This window comes from Polypterus senegalus, chromosome 1 (assembly GCF_016835505.1).
Source record: "Polypterus senegalus isolate Bchr_013 chromosome 1, ASM1683550v1, whole genome shotgun sequence".
In the NCBI taxonomy this organism is placed as follows: Eukaryota; Metazoa; Chordata; class Cladistia; order Polypteriformes; family Polypteridae; genus Polypterus; species Polypterus senegalus.
Genome location: NC_053154.1, coordinates 298,181,436 through 298,205,219, shown reverse-complemented (window position 1 = coordinate 298,205,219; position 23,784 = coordinate 298,181,436). Strand labels below are relative to the sequence as shown.

Genomic DNA, 23,784 nt, shown 5'->3' with positions numbered 1-23,784 from the left:
ATATGTATGTGTATATATATATATATATACACACACACACCCCTATCTACATTATATATATATATATATATATATATATATATATATAGATATATATATATACACACACACATACATACATACATACATACATACATACACACATATATATAATTTGTGTGTGTGTATGTATGTATGTGTGTATATATGATGTAGATAGGTATGTATATATATATATGTGTATATGTAGATATGTATATATAGATATGTAGATATGAAGATATGTATGTGTATATATATGTGTATATATATATATGTATGTGTGTGTGTGTGTGTGTGTGTGTGTGTATATATATATATGACAGCAGCAATCCAAGCTTTGAGAAAACAGTAAAAAGGAGGCGTGTCAGACGTCGTACATTTTCTGATGCAGCTACGAAAACAACTTTGTGACGCTGCCGCCAAATACACAAAACAATTACTTTGACAATCATGTTACATTATTTTTAAAATGTTTCCTTTTCTTTTCATAACTTCTTAAACACATGACATCGCAGAAGCTGGTATTTTGCTATATATATATATATCACAGTGACACTCATAACAGTGACAAAACAATTACATTGACAATCATGTTACGCTATTTTCAAAATGTTTCCTTTTTTTCTCTTTCCTTCTTTAACACACTACTTCTCCGCTGCCAAGCGCGAGTATATATATATATATATAGATAGATAGAGATATATATATATAGATAGATATGAGAACAACATATATATATATATATAGATACTGTAATATATATATATATATATATATATATATATAGATAGATATGAGAACAACACTCATATCAATGACAAAACAATTACATTAACAATCATGTTACGTTATTTTTAAAATTTTTCCTTTTCTTTTTCGTACCTTCTTTAACACACTACTTCTCCGCTGCGAAGCGCGGGTATTCTGCTAGTAATAAATAAAGTGCCATATACATATACACAAACTATGCGTTCAAAAGGCTTATTTTAGTGGATTATCTTCAAAACTTCATTAATTTACAATAAACACAAAAAATAAACCACTCCAGGTGAGTGTTGCTCTACTCTGTTCCTGACTCAGACTCACCTGGCTAAGATGGGGAGATTCCTTTTAAAGTCAGACCTGGAAGTACCTCCAGTACATCAGAGGCATAGCTCAGAAGCATGTCTGAGTCACATTGAGCTTTAGAATAACAGGGAAGCCTCCCTCCCATATTTCCTTCCAGCAGCACTACATCTACATGTCGGTCTTGCAGATATCCAAACAGTAACACCGCCAGAGGCTTGCTGTCATTGACCGTACTAAAGGAACATAAATCCCTGGGAAGCAGCCCTCCATCGTAAGGTATCTTATCTCTCTATCTATGCATGCATTATTGAAAATACAAAGGGAAAGTATTTTATGTATGTTATACCACATTGTATGAATTAAGAAGCCAACAGAACAGGGAGTACTATATGTACCCAATGACACAACTTACTAAGGCTTGTCCTTTTTGAGCTTTGCTGTACTTTCTTCCTTCCACTCTGCTTCTGGTAGGGGTGTTCATTTGCATAAAGTGGAAGCCCCATTTCTCTGTGTGATTATAACTTCAGCCTGGTCAGTTGCGGTGTTCTGCTGGTGGTGTTCATTTGCATGAACTGCAACCCCCATTTCTCTATGCTGAGACAGAAAAGGATCAAGGTGCCTAAGAATAGCCTACTAACTTCAACATTATGACTAACAAAAATTGACCAAAAAAAGAAGCATGGGTCAGATATCAGATCATTTTCTTTTTTCTACAACATCACCAAGTTTCAGTTAAATCAGTCAAAGCATTCTTAAGATGTTTGGGTATTTAGCTTTTCTAACAGGAAACAGTGTTTTTGTTGTTTAGTGAGTCAGTCAGTCAACTTTGTGTTGAATGTACAGCAGACCCCAGTGAAGAAGCGGTTCAGGGTTCGTGGCCTCAGTCGTTCGCGGATTTTTCATTAGAACCTAACTACAGTAGTTGCTAGCGGAAACCACAAATATCCTCCGCAATTTTTTTATGGCTTTTTTCGTACAGCAAAACTGCACTATAGAGAGAAACGCGGCTTGGGATGGTGAAAGTTGCCAATCCGAGAGCATTGTACTCCACTAGAATTTGAAACTGTAAGGGCTCATTTATACTTCACGCTCAGACGCGCCACGTCCGCATCATGGCTGCCACGCTGCTCCCAGCGCTCATTTCACGCATCCTCTGAGCAGGTCCTCAGAAATTAACGCGACGCTTGCGCGAGTTGCAGTACCAGCAAAAAGTCGGGGGGCGCAATGTGCTAAAAGTCGGAATGTGACGTCAGAGTCTCTGTTTACTATCTACATGTGACAGCAAGCCTCTATGGAGATCCTTCGGGATCGATGCGCACTTTGCTGTTTGATGAATGGCTCAAATACAGCGCTTATACATTATGTAGCCAATGTGAAGTTGCAAACAAAAAAAAAAAAATAGACGGCACTAAAAATGGTATGTGAGACTTTTAAAATGTATCGTGTCATTTATATATGTCTTTTTTATGTTTTAATTTTTGCAACTTAACAACAGCAACATAATGTATAGCGTTATATTTGAGCCACTGAGAAAAAAATAAAGGACACGGTGAAAACGTATTTTAGATTAAAGTGGACATTTCGGCTTTAATCTCGAAATGTCCACTTTCACCTCGTAGTTTACTTTATCATTAAAGCAGACGGTCGTAAACGTCATCCCAGTTTTTAATCGCCACGAGCTTCTTGGACCTGACAGCAGATAAAGTAAAACAATAAAAAATAGATGGCACAAAAGATGGTATGTGAAACTTTTAAAATGTATCGTGTCATTACGATCAGAAATATGTGACGCTTGAATATAAAAGCACCTAATGCATCTGTATGTCGGCATTTTGCTTCAGCAGCGGAAAGCAGCAATAGATTGCCAAACAGAACAAACTAAATGTATGATATTCCAACTCTCTGCACATTTAGAATCTTTAGATTTATACTTGATATCACTTTCATGATGAAATGCATTAAAATGTGTATGTTACATGTTACATATAATTTCGTTTAAATAATGAATACTGTTAATAAATCCACACATGGGGAAATAATTACACACATGGGGGTGTCACGGTGGTGGAGCGATAGCACTGCTGTCTCGCAGAGAGTTATGTTGCTGGTATTTCCTGCTTGTATTCCACACTGTGCTCCGGTTTCCTTCCAAAGATATGCAGATTTGGGGATTTGGTGCTGCTAAAATGACGCTAGTGTATGTGTGTGCTTGTATTCACCTTGCGATGAGCTGAGGCCTCGTCAAGGGACTGTTTCTCACTCGTGCCCAATGCTTCCTGGAATGGACACATACATCCCTGGATTTATGGATTTAATCAATAAACATCCTTTTCAGAGATATTGCGGTAAGGTGTTATCGGAATTTAATAGGTGTTTTAGGCAATTCCCAACACAGAGAAGCCGAACATGTTCTCACCGCGATAATATCTCGCACTGCCACCTGGTGGATTCCTCCAGATTTACGTAAAGTACGCGCGCAAGTATAAACACTACAACGCGTCGCGTGAAGTATAAATGAGCCCTAACTCCCAGCAGTCCCTGCGGTGGCTCTGATTGGTCTTCTGCTTAGGGTGCAGGGGCTGTTGGGGTCAAAGGATGTCAGCGCGGATTTTAAAAAGGGAGCCAATGACCAAAAGAAAAAAAAAGTTTTTGTAATTTGTGTTTCAAGTTCCTGTCTCTCTGCCTGCCTTCTGTTGGGTTACCTGTACCTATTTGTTTTGTCCTGGATTGTTTCGTGGTTGGGGATATGGATTGTCTGCCGTCTGCCTGTGTACATGAGAACTTTAAGTGGATTAATTGCCATCCTGTGAAGAAAGGAGCACTCCTGAACCCGTCTTCACCATTTCAGGAACTAGCAGTAGGACTATCTTTACATTCCCATTCAATGTGCGGATCTCTGGACTATCTATTTTCATCATTACATTTCATCTGTTGCCATTTTTCATGAACTTTACTGTGTGTGTTTTGTTTGTGCTTTGTTGTATTTAATGTATAATCGCCGTAAGGGGAACAGGGGTGGTATTGTTGTTTTCATTACATTCTTTATTTGCTGTTTGATTACTGGTTTGCTTTGTTTTTGTCTTTGTTTGTGAGTGCATGCAGGTCGGGTCAAGGCTGGGTGCGTCCCTGGAATCTCCACTATAAAAATAAATAAATCACCATCTTCTCGACAGTGTGAATCTTAGCAGCACAGGACCACTACAGCGTTATTAATTTTTCCTTGCTGCTGATTGACTGCTGCCCTGTGACGCATCTCAGGCTGAGTGTTTTCATGTTTTCTATTTTGTTCTTCTTAATCCTTAAACCGCTGCATCTGGCTATAGTCGTTTCCCAGTGCCATTTGCCAGCACATACGAGCAGAGTATATTCGGCGAAAACATTCATTGAACACTGCAACTGGCTATTGTCGGTTCCCAGTGCTATTTACCAGCACACCGGAGCTGGTCAGTCAGTACCGTACATTCGTTGAGTACCCAGCTCATGACCACTGCTGGCCCCTGCTGCACTGCAGCCTCGCTGTCTCTAGGATTGAGCCGCTGCACTAGACTAGCCTGCAAGCATCAGCGCTTACCTCTCTGTGCTTGCGTGCAGCCAGTTCAAGTGCAGTTGGCTCTGCGATTTACTAAATTTCATCAGTGGCATCAGGTGCACCTTTTACATATTGTTCCAGTAGTTTTTTAAGTAGTTTTTACAGTTCATTAGCAGTGTGTACAAAGATCAGTGTTTCAGTCATTGTGATGCTCTTTGCATGGAAAAAAATATGTTCCATTAAAATTTCACTTTTTCTTTGTGAATTGAAACTTTTACTTAAAAAGTGCAGCAAAAAAGTATTTGGTGCCCAGGGATGCATTAACCCCCAAGTATGTGGCAGTTTAAGGGTTAGAGCCCCAAGATGCAGCTGAAACACCCTGCACCTTCAAAGGCTTATGGCAATGAAAAGCGCTAGCATTAATTACAGTACATATAGAGGTAACATCGGTATTTTACATTCTAGCACTGCGGGTGACATATCAGTGCACTACTGTACAGTATACAGGTTTACCTTTACATTCTTTTTTTAGATAATGTATGAAATTAAATTAAAGTGTTTTGGGGGTATATTTAGGGTTTAAACTATAAAAATAGGATTTTTTTTAACCACATCTATAATTCACAGTTTTTCACAATTTGCGGGTGCTCTAGGAACGTAACCCCTGCAAATTTTGGTGGTGTACTGTACTGTAGATAGATACAGTAGACAGCTGTAGCTTTAAATCGAAATGATTGTAATATTCATTTATATGCTGATGAAACTGTGTTCTGGTGTCCAGCAGATTCTGTTCGTTTTCCCAGTCAGAGATTTCAAAATACTTTTTCCAATGTCCAGAATGCTCCTATAAATCTCATACTTACACTAAATGTTGATACTAGCAAATTAATGTTTAATCATAAACTCTCATTTAAATTAAATGTTTAAAATTTACTAATACTGAGGGGAAACTAGGGAAGTTACAGAAACAAAGTTTGTTTTTCTATGTTATGCTGAAAAAATGTTGAGCAAGCTATGTGTTTTACTTGGGTCATTGATTACAAAGGTATACCTTGGTTGCATTGGGGTGTATTTTATTTAATTTTGTTTATTTTATGTAATTTGTATTTAAAAAAATTTTGTCACTGGCCCTTTTATTGTAGGAGTGGATAAATCGGGAGTCCTAGTTTTTAATTCTGGACAACCAAACTATAGGCACGGTGGACTAAAAGATGTTTCAGATATTTGGTCCATGCAGTATTTTCCTAATCAGAAACAAAAAATCAGATCAAGTCACCCATTTCTTCATGTGCGATTTTCATTGGGTGTCAGTTTTAAAGGCAGCTGCTTGTACTGCTGTAAATACCATCTTACAAGCACACACCTACTACCGAGCATGATGACAAAAATAAGCAGAAAATAACTTTTCAAATGCACTGGAAGAAATTTTTCAATGGATTAAATATGGACAATATTCCATAAAGTAATAATGACCACAGGAAGGGGACAGCAAATGTGGCATCAAAATTAAGTCTAAAAACAAGTCTGAAAATACATTTTTAATATAGTATTAGTTTTTTCATTAAATATTTTTGCATACATTGGGGAAAAAAGACCATGCATCAACATGATATAAATCTATATAATTCATCTGTTTACTAAAATATTCTCCCCAAAGATGCAAATTATGTGTAGAAAATAAAGTGTTACATGCTCATTTATAATATTACGTTTCAAATAAACTTTGCTTTAAAAAAATGCAGGTAAACCCCACTCTGTATATATAAAGTTAGGCTACCAGAAAATGCACCTGAACCACCAGATTTGGAAAGCTGCTAGCCCAGAAGATTACCATATGCATTTGCAATATGTCCACCTCTTCATTGCTTTATTTAACTTGGTACCATTAACACTAGAATTACCAGAGCCTACGAAAAAACTCATAGATCTGGCCGACCTCAAATTTGTTCTCACCTCTTTCTCAGAGTCTTTTGTCCTGTAAATGTGCTGATTAAGACAAGCAGCAAGCAGCCTGCTATTCCATCCCCCACCGCCACAGAACGTGCACAAAGTTCTCCCAGCTCATGCCTTGATTGATTATCTGGGAGTGAAGTGCTGGAGTTTTAGAGTGGAAATAATAGATCGTTATTTGGAACACATGCATTTCATGTGTGTTCCATTTCTACAATAATCTGTGTAAACACATTGTTAAAACGGAAACGGTTTTTTATATTTTAGTAGTAACTGACAAAATGTTGGCATAAACTATATAATGTGTGAAGCCTGAAGTTCAAAGATCAAGTAAACACTTTCACAAAAGGCTCAAGGACGATACAACAGCTTCTGTGGCATAGCGATAAGATTTGCTAACTTGTAATCAAGAGTCTCTTGTTCGATCCCGACTGCCTCCTATATTTGCCGTTTTCAGTAGTGAGCTACTCTTATTGTTAATATTATACAGTACACACATACATTTGATTTGCGTCTGTAACAGACGGTGTATATTTATAGGACTTGTAAAAGTTACATTTTTTTCACTTTTATTCTCTCAGTCATGATCACGATACATACTACCAGCCTAGGGATCTGACACTGTTAGTTTTTATTTGAAACTGGGAGTAACTGTAGATGTGAGTGGTGTTTTGAGGCAATGGAACTGGACATTCTCTGATCTGGAGGGATAAAATCTGACACACAAATGCTGGTGAATCTGCCTTCTTTGTATCTCACCGTCACTTGATTTTTTTTTATTCAGTTTTATTGAGTTTTCCCGCTCAGCATTGTGGCACAGATGCAACATTATTCATATTATTCATATTCATTCGCATAACACTGCATGTTTTATTTCCCCGATCTTGCCAATCCCAACATCTTGCTGTTTCTTTTGTACTTCAGGACATGCAGAGGCAACAATAGCACAGAGAGGTTAGTTCAGAGCTATTTGCAATCATCAAATGTTAACAGTTCACACACATGCAAGGACCATCCTTCCTACATTTACAACGTGTGTACCTGTTGCAATGCGCACACTTCTGTCTATACTGTGGTTTCTATTACACACCTGAAAGAGAGACAATATATATGACATTTTGAAGAAATCATTTTATGACCTAAATCGTACCAATCAGAAAACATCATCGCACTAATGCAATATTATTTGAAAACGAACAGCGTCAGATCGAGTATGAATTTATGCTGGCACTGTTACTTACAGTCAGATCGGGAGGGGCAGGGTACAGTGTGATCGTGATTCAGAAAATAAAACTGAAAAAAGCTAATTTTTACAAGTACAATAAATTTATGCCCAATGTCTCATATATAGTATTTGTCTCTTTCTTTTTTTCTCCGTGCTGCATTGACATCATCCACCAGAAGGCGTGAGCTTATTATTGCGCACAGGAACACGCAGGTGGCCAGTTACTTGTGTTATAACACGCTTGACCTGGCAGTGATCAACACACATGTATTGTGCAAGGCATGCACGGAAGCCACTGAGAAAAGAAGAATGTTCATGGCTCACCTTGCAGAGGAAGTTCATTGTCGCATCTTACTAGAAAAGGCATTGGAAAAAGAAAAGGAGGATGCAACATCGACAAGCTTCTGTTCCGAGACAGCTGCTTTCCCCAGGAAAAGTGTCAGGTGTCCTTTCAGTGTAATAGGAACCAAAGCATAGAGAGAAGTATGTGCATTGCAACAGGTACACATGTCGCAAATGTAGGAAGAGTGGTCCTTGCGTGTGTGAACTGTTAACATTTGTATGTGATGATTGCATATAGCGCTGAACTGACCTCTCTGTACTATTATTGCCTCTGCATGTCCTGGAGTAGAAAAGAAACAGCAACATGTGAGGACTGGCAAGATCGGGGGAAAAAAACACTCGGTGTTATGCAAATGAATATGAATAATATGAATAATGTTGCATCCGTGCCACAATGTTTTCCAAAATGTACTATACAGGTCATAAAATGAATAATTCCAAATATCATATATACCTATGTCTCTGTTTTTTTTTGTTTTTTTTTTGACATCATAGACCATAAGGCGCATATTAATTCAGCGTGAGCAGGAACACTCAATAAAACTGAATAAAAAAAAAATCAAGTGACGGTGAAATACAAAGAAGGCAGATTCACCAGCATTTGTGTGTCAGCTTTTATCCCTCCAGATCAGAGAATGTCCAGTTCCATTGCCTCAAAACACCACTCATGTCTACAGTTACTCCCAGTTTCAAATGAAAACTAACAGCGTCGGATCCCTAGGGTGGTAGTATGTATCGTGATCGTGACTGAGAGAATAAAAGTGAAAAAAAAAACGGTAACTTATATAACTTATTAACAATAAGAGCAGCTCACTACTGAAAACTGCAAATATAGGAGGCAGTCGAGATCGAACCGGGGACTCGTGATTACAAGTCAGCAAATCTTACCGCTATGCCACGGAACCTGTTGTGTCGTCCTTGAGCCTTTTGTGAAATTGTTTATTTGATCTTTGGACTACAGGCTTCACACATTATATAGTTTATGCCAACATTTTGTCAGTTACTACTAAAATATAAAAAACGTTTCCGTTTTAACAATGTGTTTACACAGATTATTGTAGAAATGGAACGCAAATGAAATGCATGTGTTCCAAATAACGATCTATTATTTCCACTCTAAAACTCCAGCACTTCACTCCCAGATAATCAATCAAGGCATGAGCTGGGAGAACTTTGTGCACGTTCTGTGGCGGTGGGGGATGGAATAGCAGGCTGCTTGCTGCTTGTCTTAATCAGCACATTTATAGGACAAAAGACTCTGAGGGAGAGGTACGAACAGATTTAAGGTCGGCCAGATCTATGAGTTTTTTCGTAGGCTCTGGTAATTCTAGTGTTAATGGTACCAAGTTAAATAAAGCAATGAAGAGGTGGACATATTGCAAATGCATATGGTAATCTTCTGGGCTAGCAGCTTTCCAAATCTGGTGGTTAAAGGTACATTTTCTGGTAGCCTAACTTTATATATACAAAGTGGGGTTTACCTGCGAGTTTTTTCATAGGCTCTGGTAATTCTAGTGTTAAAGATATAGGATATCCCTTAATGTGGGTTTTCAGAGATTTAAATAATTGTTTAATTCAAATTTGTGTTATGTAGGTCTTGTGTGTTTTAAAAGTAGGTTTCTCTTTTTTTGTGTTATTGATATCTACATGTTAAATTCAAGCTACAGTATGTTATTTGTGTGTTTAAAGAGTGGTTTTGGTATATTTCAAGCTTAGATATTATTTGAAAGTTTTTGAGTGCTTGCAGTGAATATAAATTGAGGTTAAAATCCCTGAAAGTTTGAGTGAGTGGTTGAAGTGTAATACATCTGTCCTGAAGCACATAGTAGTATCTCTTTCTCATTTATTCTGTTCTCAAACTGTTACAGAAGTGGAGCCATTCAGCACGGTTCACATGTCAGAGAAAATCCTTCTAAGGCTGCTTAAGCACCCCAATGTCATACAGGAGCTCAAGTTTGATGAGAAGAATAAGAAAAGCCCAGAACACTACCTCTATCATCGGAACAAGCCTGTGGATTACTTCATCCTAATTTTACAGGTCAGGCATGCTGGCACCAGAGTTCCCAGTGCCAACTTTTCTTGTTAACTTCAGTGGACATGAGTCCAAAAATACCTTTCCTTTACCTGTGTTATTTTATAAGCTGCAGTGATTTATCTCTTGTAACATATTCTTTGCTGAAGTCAGGCTATATGGAAAAGCCCCACATTTGGTTTATATCTTCCTATTGTTAATGCTCATTGCTGCATTTCATTAGATACATTGGAGTTGTTATTTTTTATTGTCATAGTCTGTTATTTATTGTTGAAAAAGAAAATAAAAATTAGTATTCATTGCACCTGCTTAATTACTTATACAAAAAATAAGATGTATGAATTCAAGTGATACAGTAATTATTTTTACTTATAGAGATATTGTTTTCATAGTTTGCTTTGTGAAAGCATATGTACAGATCATTTGCAAGTTACTTTATTTGACAGGGGAAAGTGGAAGTAGAAGCAGGAAAAGAAGGTATGAAGTTTGAAGCTGGCGCCTTCTCTTACTATGGCATGATGGCCCTAACTGCTTTACCAGGTACACTGCATTCACACCATTTTTTGAGCCAGAATTTGTATTCTTGTTCAGGTCTATTTGATGTCATTTGGAGTGTTTATAAGGGTTGAATGAAACAGTAAACTTTAGTTCTGTCAAACCAATAAGGTTTTGATGTTGGGTAAGCAGATGAAGGTTGCATGACATGAAAGTATATTACGTGACATGTCTATATGAACATTTAAATATAACAACAATTTTGATGTGAATAGGCCATTCAACCCAGCATGGCTCATCAATTGTTATTTACATAATGTTTGAAGAATTATCATCCAGTCAAATTTTGAAGGACCTCTATCCACCACACTACATGGTAATTTATTCCACATGCTTATAGTTCTTAACATGAAGAAAAAATTTCTAACATCTGTACAGAATTTACCATTGACCAGCTTCCATGTGTGCCCACATGTTCTTTATAGATAAACTCGTTTTGACAGCTTAAATAAGTAATAATTTCCTTCATAAGTTTGAAAATTTCTGGCTTGCATGCTTAAAATGAAGAAAATAGGCTTATTTAATCTTTCACTACAGCTCATACTCAATAGTCCTGTGTAGAGTTTAGTTGCTCTTCTAGGGACTTACTCTAGTTCTTTTATGTCATTTTTGATCATTCGAAGACCAGTTCTGCAAAACAGTATTTCATGTGAAACCCCACTAGTCTTTTTATGTAGCCTAAGAAAATATTCTATCTTGACTTGTACTAGAGACATCCTTCTGTATAAACTAACATCTTATTAGCTTTTTAGTCGGTTCTGTACACTATCTGAATGTGGATAGTGACAAATTATACAGTACATCAATAAATTCCTGTTCCAGTGCTGCACTGTTTGTATGGCACTCCCAGGTAATGTTGATGATAATAATAAAACATTTTTTTTTAATTAGTGCCTATTCACTTTACATGAAGAATCAAAATAAAAATATCCTGGACACACCTGGAGAAAAGCTTTGAGGTATTACAATACAATATAAATATTAAATGTTAAAATAACACAATATTATAAAACAACTAAGAATATGCAGCATAGTTTTTTATTATTGTAAAAGATTGATAGCTCTTACTCATCAGTTCAATTTGAATAATGGAATAATAATGTTAAGCACAAAGATGTGTTTTCATGAGGGTAAATTTAGACAGTTGCTGAGATGTTGTGGAAGATTGTAACAAAGTGTGGAAGCTGCAACACTGAAGAATGTGGCTCGAAAAACAGACAGGTGTGAAACAGGAGTGGAAAGTGGACCAGTGCTTGGGGATTGGAGTAAGCAGGCTGGTTTGTAAAGACAGAAAAGTTCAGAAATTTAAGAAGGAACAAGGCCATTTAGAGGTTTAAATATAAGAACAAGTAATTTAAGTTCTATACAAGCTGCTATAGGAAGCCATAGTATGGGTGCAATATCTGTAGATTTCCTAGTGTGAGTAGATTACCTGGCTACATAATTTGATAAATATTAGTAAAAAGTTGCAGATTAAAACTTATCTTTGTTGGGAGAATGTAACAAATTCAAATGTCTGGTATGGTTTCTGGAAATTTTCTAGCCAGCTAAAAATATTTTTATTCAGATATGGCTCATTCCTATCTGCAGCAAACTTTAAATTCTCTCTTTTCTAAGTGACCACCTCCTACCTTTTAGATAGTGCCTGTCTTTTCCAAATAATGGGTATCCATAGAAAATATTTTCTATCCATGGAAAATCCCTGGAAATACATAAGATGCTCATTTTCCACGAAATTTCCTAGAAATTGTTGAACATAAATAATAAACCTAGTAGTTTCTGTAAGCATATATTAAAAACATGTGCTCAAAGCGTATAACAGATATAGCCTTTTGTTTTCACCTAGACTCAAAGTAACTGACGGCTACTCCAGTATTTACACTTACACATTTAGAAATGATTCCCATAATCTTCACAGCCTAAATAATTAATTCTAAGGACTGGAACAAGTTGCACAGCATTGTGTGAAGTTAGTACTGGACAAATTTTAGTTAGGAGAATGCAATGAAGAATGTTCACAGTATCAGAAAGTTTGACCAAACCTTATATGCTTATATGAAGGGTCAGCATATGTCATTTTGTCGATTTAGGCACAACACAAATGTGTCACCCCCACTTGAATTTGCAACATCACACCCAATAGTTAATACACAATAGCTGCATGCAGTCCAGTATCTACCCATAGACACACTAAGTAAAAGATTGTAGCGGTACAATTTGTCCACTTTCAACACTTGTATGTAGACTCTTCAATATAATCAGTGCTCAGTTTGAGCCCTGCATATTTCTGAAGTTTTAATAACAGTTCAATACACATTACTTCTTGGTTAGTGCGCTCTGTTTCTCATGTTAACAGGCAAAAAGGCTCACTTTTGTACTAGAAATAAGCTCCAGAGCGTTGAAATTGTTTGGGTTGGGTAGGGATGGCACATTGGAGAACACTTCGCTAGATTTTATTGATTTGGATGAAAATTTGACTGTTATTGTGCTAGATGAATGTCTCTATACAAGTGACAAGACATTTGAACTGAACAGATTGTTGTACTATGTTATGTGTTCTGTCCAATGAAATCCTAAAATTTTTTAAATAACCAACACCATTTCGCCAATTGCAAGTGGTCGCTATTGTTAAATGATGAAATTCGCCAAATTGTTTTCCACATGCTGTGTACACGAGTGACCTTGTTTGCTGAATGCTTTACTGAAAATTTGCCTTAAATTCCGATTAGAAAAACATTTTTCCCAGCATCCACTGATGCTTTCTGTGGCCAGTGTGACATCACAGAGCTGTAGAAAACTTATTTAAAAAAATATATATATGAAACTCAGATTTGAGGGACACATTAGCTGACCATAACAATAGTATGAGTAGTGCTGTTATCTATAAAATACATCACTGATCCATGTGTGCTGGCGTAGTCCCTCATGCAGCACCACATGGCTAATTATGCATGCAAGCATAAAAGACCATTGCACCATTAGAATACACTCAAATCTAGTTCTGTTCCTCCTTCCCCATTGACTTCAGTGTTTTTTGCAGAGTATAGGAATTTTGTAGAACAGCGACATGAACACCGGGGATTGGGTCATTTAACACTAAATTTGCAATATCAAACAACAGTCAGTACTTAAAATATTTCGATGATGTAATCTGTGCACATAAAAATCTGAAATACTGAGTAATCAGAAAGAAATTAAACTAATTACCACTTTTTATCTTTTTTTAATAGTGCTAGGTTGCTGTGTTTGAAATTATTAGAGAAAAAAGAAAGTAACTGAGAACATCGTGTATGATTGAGTAAAAATAACTAGTAACTTTTATTACTGTTTCTTATCTGTAGACATTTAGTCAAGTCCATCATATTGATGCAGAAATTCTGCAATTTTAAACTAATTTTGAATAATATTTAATAATGTTTATAACATTACAGAATACCACTTCTAGTGCTTTATGTTGTAGAAAGTGTTGCCACTCCTCACCATGGTATGTGACTTCCCAGTTGAAAATGCTTCCTGCAGTTTATTTTTGCTGTACTTGTGGGATTTTAAGAAAAAATATTTAAATTGATTTGTTTTGTTTTGAAAATGTCTCCCCAATCTCCATGATCACATCCAAACATCAGTTCACAGGACTCAAGAAAGGGGAGGAGTGGAGTTCTTTTCTCAATGTACAGGTCAGGGAAATTACATCTAATAAATTGCGTATGATGGGCTACTGTTTTCTTTAAATGCACACAAGTGTATAGAACAGTACCCCAGCCAATGATACACTGTACAATACAAAGTCTCTTATGTTGCCAGATTTACAATTAAATGCATTAATCAATAAGTTAAATAATATAAAGTACTTTTGTAGCATGTTAAGTTGTTTTAGTATTTAACTGGACATGATTGACAGGGTGGGGAGGATATGGGCAGTCATTTGTTGACATTGCATAGGTGATGTATTCATTAAAATACCCGAAAAAATATATTGAACAGTTTTGTCATAGTAGATTATGAAAAGGTCAAAACCATCTGCTGCTTTTTCAATGGAAAAAAAAGAATAGAAGAGAGCTAAACATAAAAATATGCATGCCACAGTGCCACCGTACATATTTTTATGTGAGGTTTTTGGATTAGTAACATTAATGTTAAATGATGATAGGATCAGTAGCTAGTTAACATAATCTAATTTTACATACTCTATTACATATCTTTCTCATGAATCTTTGTCAGCAGGCTATATCTGGAAGGCTATGGTATAAAGTTAGTGATAGCAGGAGCAGAGTGAAACTTTTCTAAACATATTAAGGCCTATCTGAGGTTCACCATAACACAGAATTGCCTCATTGGTCATTCTGTCATTAGTGTCATAGTAGACTTTGCAAAACAAATACAAGAGGGAATAAACTCTGACTCTACATGTTATAAGCAGTGACACTATGTTCAATTTTTTTTTTATTTTTTATTTCTGATAGTTTAAAATATTGTATGTGATATGTGTGGTATAGCGGGTCCGTGGCTTAAAAAAAAAAAAGGGCCAGGTTTTAATCCGTATAGCTGTGTTGTTCTCCGTGGGGGCAATTGCACGGGGAGTTAATGAGATAGTTGGAGCGAGCTGCACCTGCACATGTAGGAGCGATCATTCTCAATTGCCTCTTTGGCTTCCTGCGGTGTGCGATTAAGGCTCTGCGCCCACGGAGGCGCATAGGGTATGTATATATACACCAGGAAAGGGAGAGCTAGAGATGGATAGATGCATTGAGGTAGAGAAGAGTATGATAATGGAGAACTGGAGATGTTTTGAGAAATCTAGAAGGATAGCGAGATCGAGGTGAAGAAAAAGGAGGTTAAAGGACATGAAAGAGCTGTCTTAGCAGGTATGATCTGGCAACCTGTAAGGAGGAAACAGTATGAGCTGGAGCCCTGCGATGGAGTATTAAGCTATTGCGCTGTAGGGGCTAGTTTGCCCCACTGAAAGTGTGGAAGGAGTGGGATGAGCCATGTCCTCCCGAGGGATCTGAGGAGCGACTGCATGAGCACTAAAGATGAAGGGAGGAGAGCCGACCTCAGACGGTCTAGCAGTGATGTCTGTAATGAAGCCAAGACGGAGGGCGGCTGAAAGTAGCTCATGGCTGTTGGGTCTCCGCCAGCTACTCGAGCAATGTGTGAGCCAGGAAGAAAGATGAGATGGAGGTGTGCTGAGATCAGTTTGAGAGAGACTGCATTTTAACCTTGGATTTGAATGGATTTATTTATTGACGATTGTTTTTATCCCCACTGAATACTTGTTTTATGGATTATTTATAGAAACTGTGATGCACTGCACTTTTTGTTTGGACACTGTTTGTTGTTTTAATAAAAGCACTTTTTGGATATATCCCCTGGCTTCATTTGAGAAGTATCCTCATTTGTCAGCCCATCTTGGTGACATTACCGACGGTGTCGAGATTAAGAGCTCCCAGCAGATGGATGGGAGCCCGAAGAGAACCCGCATTGTCACAATATGATTTTCCTTTTTCAGTATTATTGTTTATTATAAGTATTTTAAGACTGAATACAGAGACTGCAGGTGAAACATATTAGTGCACTTTACAATTGTTCTTGTTTGGAAAGAATGCAGTATTGCAAGAGTATCTGGTCTCTTGGGTACAAAAACACAGAGGCCTTCTAGAGGCCAGGAGTGTTCTTGTAGCTTTCAAAAGCCACTACTTTACCCCAGAAGAAAAGCAGTGTTTTTGAATTTAAATTAGCCACCTCCCACCAGAACTATTGAAGCTCACACTTCGCTGTAGGAAGATTACAGCTCTAACAAGGAGAAAAGTGCCCAACCAGTAAGAGAAAAAGCAAATCATGAGAATGTTTCAGAAGTGAGGAAGAAAGTGTAGGTGACAGTTTTATTAGATTAAATAAACCACACATTTAATTAAAACAAACCACAATGGCTTACTTACTTATCAGAACATGTCATTAATCATACCATAATTAAAATGATGATAAAATAGCTTGTAATTTTGGATTTAAATAACAAAGGTTGCACTTGTTAAATTCAATTCCATTTAAACATATTATAATAATATGTGGTGCTCTTTACAGAGTGCAGACTCAAAGCACCAGCGACTTTCATTTTTATAGCAAAAAACATCTATAGAATGTCTGTCTGTTGCATTACTTTGGTGTAGGATGACAGAGTTGTCAACTGATTTATTATAGTAGTGCTCATTATGAAAGACCCCACACTATAATTGACTTTGTTCAATCTTTAACTCTATTTAAAAAAAAAAGAAAAACTGTTTATCTTATGCTTCTGATTACTTTGTAAAGAACTTTTTGATAACAGTTAATATCAGTGGAACTATATACATTTTTTTCTTAACTGACTTTACAGTTTTTCTTTTTGTCATTTTTTGCATATTTTTGTGAAATTATCAATCTAATGACATGGGAACTAAGATGTGCATGTTTCATTACATGACATCTCAGGCTACATCAATTTTCAAAGTGATTTTTTAAATACCTTTTATGACTTCTTATAAACAAAGCTCTTTGTATCATGATAATATTCAGACTATTCTAAAGTAAAGTATACAAAAGTACACTAGGCATAATACTTCAACATTTTTGCTGGAATCGGGTTTTCCTGTTTCTAAAAGCATGTATGGTCACTATCAGTTTAGTTTGGATAACTCAGATTTTCTTGATATTGGTCATTGTTTAGGCCTACGTGCAATAGTGTTACACAATTTGAACAGCAATCTGTTACTGCAAGCATTATTTAATTGATAAAAGTGGATCTACTTAACCAACAAAGTAAGAAGAAAAAAATCAGTGCTTGAGGAAAAGATGCACAAGCATTCCTTTGTTCTAATTAATCATATTTTAATTTTAGGTGGTATTGTGGCATAAAGGTTAATCTTCTGAGAATCCAAAGTTCTACATTTAACTCCCACACCCGTTCTCCCCATTCTTATATGGGCTTTCCTCCCATATCTCAAAGATATGCATGTTAGGCTATTTAGTAACTATAAACTGGCCCAGTGTAAGTAAATCAGTGTGGGTGTGAGAAGGAGTGTTCCATTTATATCCAACTCGGTGCCAGTCACACAAAGAGTTCCTCAGGGTTCTGTCCTTGGCCCTATGTTCTTCTGTATCCATATGCTTCCTCTTAGCCATATTATTCATAGTTTTGGACTGGGTTACCATTTTTATGCAGATAATACTCCTCTCTATTTCTGTGTTAAAAGTGAACCTTCATCAGAGCTTTCTCAGCAAACAATTTGCCTCAGTGAAATTAAAACCTTTATTGAGCATAATTCTTTAAAATTAAATTGTAAAAAAACTGAACAGCTGCAGATTGGCACTAAAGTGCAACTTTTATGCTTCAGTTGCGCTTGACAATGATCTTGACCTTCTTTTAATGCATACAGTATACTGTTCTATTCTTTCTGAGACTCAGTGAAGTGCCTTGAGCATGGAAAAGGTGCTATATAAATGTATTTATTATTATTATTATTATTACCACCAGTAATGGTGCACTGCATGATAGCGTGCAGTGTATACACTTGACTTGAGCATTCATAGCTTTCATACCCTTTCTCTGTACGTTTCGCATTTGCTCAAAGGTTGATGTGCTTGCTGAGCTGCCAGCTTCTTCTCTTTCGTCTGCATCTTTTTGGCGTTAAAACTGATTAAGTCAGTGTTGATGTTGCAATTACTTAGTACATTTTCCTTCATTTTTCACTTAAGCTGGCACTTCAATCAGCCTCAAGAATGATTTAAGATATGAAGAGGTAGTAGGGGAAGCGACGGCGAAGGTGGTAAGGATGAGAACAGTGCCCGTACGCATGGCCGCCACTGCCGAAAGTTGATTCTAAAATAAAAAGAAGAATTATCATCCCGAAAGCAGTTAGTAGACGTCACATAGTATATGTGTACCAAGTTTCAGTAAACTTCTCGGATGTGACTATATATTTCCCAGAATCCGGTTAGCTGCTCTTTTCTGGACTTTTTGTAGTGCTCTTATGTCCTTTTGAAATACAGAGATCAAAACTGCATACAGTACTCCAGGTAAGGCCTCGCCAGTGTATTATATATCTTTAAACCTCCCTTGATTTGCATTCTGCACCTTTTGCTATATAACCTAACATCCTATTAGCCTTCTTGATTACTTCTGTACACTGTCTGCATGTAGGTGGTGACAACTCCAGTGTGAATCATAGACCCTTCTCATAAGGTGTACTTTCAAGTTTCAAATCTTCCATTACATATTCAGATTTAACATTTTTACTTCCTGCACATAATATCTTACATTTACTTGTATTAAATGTCATCTTCCAAATATCCAGCCAAAAAAAATTCTTATGCCTGTACTTGGTCATATGTGACTAAAAATAACCATTATCCTACACACTTTCATCAAGTTTTATACTGTATGATGTGTGTGAAGATTCTCAGTCATCCAGGTGAAATTATCTGGTAGTTGAGTCATGGCAACTGGACTTCTTTCTTGTTAGGTAGATACGTTTCTTTGCTCATCCAAGGAACTTTGTCAATCACTGTATGATTTGTCATTTTCTTTGCACAGTTAAGATGGTTAGAAATTTCAACTTAACAAATTTATGAATTTTAATTTAATTAAATCATTTCTTCCATGGGCACCTCACAATTTTATTTTTAGTCAGATGTGACCAACAAAATCTTAGTACAAGAGAGTCTTTTTTATTTTTAGTGCATTTTTGAATATATATATATGGCATATATATATATATATATATATATATATATATATACTGTGAAAGCTGGCCCGGACACACACAGACGGACATCTTAAGTTCACCCAACACACCGTTTATTTACAATATTTACAAGTTTGTAGTGCATCAACCCCAGTGCCTCTTGCACCAATTCCCCCAAAGTCCAGGGCTCACAGTCTCTGTGCCTTCTCTTCCTGGCCGCCTCCAGTCCTCTCCCCAGCTCTGTCTCGCTACCTCCCGACATCCACCAATGACTGGAGGGAGGCGGTCCCTCTTATGGGAACCCGGATGGGCTCCAGCTGCTTCCCGGCAATTAGAGTTGGCCACACCCCTGTGTGGCAGAAGTGCCGACTGCGCACCCGGAAGCCGTCCGGGTGTCCCCTGTCGTTTCCCCGCACTTCCTGGTGTGGCGGAAGTGCCAGGCTCCCGAGATAAATAGGCACTGGGGCGACGCCTGGCGGTGGCCACGGGTCTCTACAGGGCTGGGCTTCCAAGCCCCCTACCCGAGGCCTCCTGGACGGACGCCCCCTCTCGGTCTGGAGGAGGCACACACCCTCCTCTGGTCCTCCAAGGCGTCCTGGCCGGGGACCACACGGGATAAACCGGCATCGGGGCGCCGCCTGGCGGTGGCCACAGGTCCCTACAGGGCTGGGCTTCCAAGCCTCTACCCGCCCCCAACATAACCAGGACGGATGCCCCCTCGCGGTCTGGAGGAGGCAGAAGCCCTCCTCTCGTCCTCCTGGGCGTCCCAGCCGGGGACCACAATACATATATATATATATATATATATGATTTTTATTTAACTCCTTATTTATCTGCTGGGGAGTTTGATTCAGTTCGCTATTGCTTCTAAATTTTGAAATAAACTTATCCTATATATCTATATATATCTGTATACGTATATCTATAGATAGATAGATATATATATATAGATATAACTGTTCAAAAAAATTAAAGTAATTCTGTGGTTAAATGACATGTACAGTATGTTGCCTTCCTTCAATCAACATGGAAAATACATTAGCATATTAAGTACAGAGGAGTCTGAGTCGAGGAGTCAGAATCGGAGTCAAAAGTACCGGAAACTAAGGAGTCCCTGTAATCATATCTACAGTATATTTTCAAAAAATAAGTAGAGTTGACAAATATCAATTTTCTGTGACTACATATGTCAGGTAGTGAATAACAGAAACATGTGTAAATATTTTTCATTTTTCATAAAGACTTACTTTAAAAATGAATAATTTACCATAATTATGAAACTTACTTAATGCAAGTATCACTTTTACTTCTCTACAAATTTAGTCAGTATCTGTTGAGAAATATACTGTATTTCTTCTAAAGTCTGTTATAATTAATATATGGACTTGCAGGAAGGAGTTTTTTGACTTGTCCTCTTGTGCTGTAAATAATGTGGTGTAATTTGTATTTGATTAGTTTAATACAATTAAAAACAATTAAATTTGTTCTGTCTGTTGCTTTATCATTACATTTCTCTTTGATAGTTACTACTGTGATTTTTACAGTAAGGGATGGAAAGACTCAAAAGATTCATAGAGAACACATGAGTCATTAATACCTACTTTACTGTATTTGTTTACAAGGTTAAATTTATTAAAAATCAAAAACTGAAATCTCTCAGTCATATTCATATTAAGACCCTTAATTTAGTACTTTGTAGAAGCATCTTTGGCAGCAATTACAGCTTTGAGTCTTCTTGACTGTCTCTCTGAGCTTTGCACGCAAGGATTTGAGCAGCTTTTCCTATTCTTCTGGCAGATTCTCTCAAGCTCTCTTACATTTTATGGGAAGTGTCTGTAAACTGTCATCTTCTGGGGCCTCATGTATAAATGGTGAGTACGCACAGAAATGTTGCGTACGAACGTTTCCACGCTCAAATCGCGATGTATAAAACCTAAACTTGGTGTAAAACCACACACATTTCCACAGTACCTCATACCCTGGTGTACGCAAATTCTGCACTCAGTTTTGCAGACTGGTGGCACCCAGCATCAAAGCAGTGTTACTATTCCTGTATGGTTACCCTTTCTTTCTTAGATCCACATTCCTGATGTGGCTTTATATATACACTGAAACTAACCGCATATTGTTTATTAGTATAATGCATCTATAACCTGTAACAATATAATGGTCCAGGGTATAGCCATAGAATTCCAAATACCATAACTGCTTTAGCGTTGTTACTCTCACTGCACCTTCTTCTTCTGTCAGCTGCTCCCGTTAAGGGTTGCCACAGCAGATCATCTTTTTCTATATTCCACTCACTGCACCACTTGGAGTATTTATATCACTGTATCTGAGTGTGGAATCACAGCAGCAGCTGATCGGAAAGAGAATTATCGGTATACAGCATCAAGCACACGCTGCCTCAGCCACAGCAAAACACTTGAGAGCCTTTCTTGTACAGACCTCGCAGTTCAGAAACAGTTTCATCCCAAGAACTTTAAACGCGCTCAATCAAGTGCTCCTTGTAGAACTGTTTGTACTTATAAGTACAATTACTTCACTGTAAACTTGCACTACAGTTATAATATTGCACAACCTGTGCCACTTTATAAAGCACGTATTTACATATAATGACAATATAATTTTTAAGATGAAATGCAGCAAAATATGTTGATTATATTATACAGATAAAACTTTAACTTCATTTAAATAATCTGTATTGGTAATAATTAAACATGTGAGGACACTGTGCCGCAGCGCTAGCTAGTTCACAGATTGAAAATGCCTCGTGCTGTATTCTTGCTCGGCTGGCGCGGCACTGGGAGGATAGATGGATAGAATCATTAAACATGTACTATGAAGATATTTCAGTGTTCCTTAAAAGTTTTGAAGAATCGTCGTTCTAAGCTTACAGATTGCTTAACGTCTATTACAGAGCTGATTGTGTGGTGATTGGGTATTTGGAGAAAGAAAAGTAAGGAGAGGAATTGGAGGTTAGTACGTTTGAAAGAGACAGTACTGCTACAATAAATTATTTAATCGAAGGTTGCGCATGACGCAGCAAGCATCTAGCGTGAGACATGAACAATCACAGCGCCACCATGTTCCCATGTTTTCACCCATGCTTTTCCCATTGTCCTTTCACAGAAGGCTGAGCTTAAGGGCTATTTATATTGATTTGCATATTCAAAGAAGCATAATTCTGGGAGGAGTTGGGGCGGGACAGCAGGTACGTGCGTTACTTTCCACACTGATTGGAATTTATGTAGCAGGAGAACGTGGAAGTTTGCGCACGCACAGATTCCTGCATCTGGATTTTTCTGTGTGTACGCACATTCCCGCTTTTGTGCCTATGCCATGTTATAGTGTGAGTTCTACGCACGGCATTATACATGAGGCCCCAGGTCTCTCCACGGATATTCTATGGAATTTAAATCTGGGCTTTGGCTGAGCCACTCAAGGACAGACTTGTCCTGAAGCCACATAAGAATTGTCTTGGCTATATGCTTTGAGTCATTGACAGGATGAAAGGTGAATTTTTCTCCAACTCTGAAGCTGAGTGCATTCTGGAGCAGGTTTCCTCAAGGACCTCTCTACAGTTGGCTACATTTATCCTTATTTTAATTCTGACCAATGACCCTGCCGCTGAGAAGCACCCAATAGTATGATGCTGCCACCGTCATGCTTCACTGTTATCCTTCCTAATAATCTTGTTTTAACCATTGCTCTTATACTTTCATACACTGTCCACTCAATGTTGTAGTTAATTCACTTATACTGTATGCCTTAACAACTGTTATTTTCTTTGTATCTTCTTTGTAGAACCTTATTTATCAACTGCAGGTTTTTCTTTAAATTCTTACTGCTTCTAAATGTTTGGATGCCCTGCATCACATGTAAAATGCTTTAAAACCTGCTCCACTGATATACAGTTGTCTCCACACTTTAAAGCTTATCCCAGTGTATCATTTTTAGAACCTATGCTCTGCCAAAACACTGTCAAATGTATTAGATTATGGTAACTAGATCCTACTGATGTAATTACCTCAGTTTTGCACACAGCATCCACCCAATGGCCCCTCACCCAATTTTATCCATATTTCAAAATGCTAAATCCAGACAGATTTCTCTTCTCAGTGGTGTTTGAATATGCAGTGTTAGAAACAGTCAGAGATTCCAGCACATCTGCTGTTTGTAAGGTTAGCCTAGTTAACACTTCCTGTTGTACTAGCAGGTAAAATCAAATCACATATATTTCCATTTTTATCAACATGTATACAAAACACCTCAGTAGCCCTTGTTATGAGAACTCAGCCTCCTACACTGTAGTGCATAGCTACTGTCAGAAAGTCATTGACCT

The 23,784-nt window shown here is 37.4% G+C and overlaps 1 protein-coding gene across 1 annotated transcript in view; it reads left to right on the top strand.

The window, feature by feature from the left end:
- LOC120515864 (metal transporter CNNM2-like) overlaps positions 1-23,784 on the top strand; it is a 166,873-nt gene that overhangs the window by 97,803 nt on the left and 45,286 nt on the right. The window contains exons 4-5 of the mRNA XM_039737249.1: positions 10,004-10,173; positions 10,614-10,707. Coding sequence (XP_039593183.1) covers positions 10,004-10,173; positions 10,614-10,707 — 264 coding nt within the window. The remainder of the gene's footprint in view (positions 1-10,003; positions 10,174-10,613; positions 10,708-23,784) is intronic.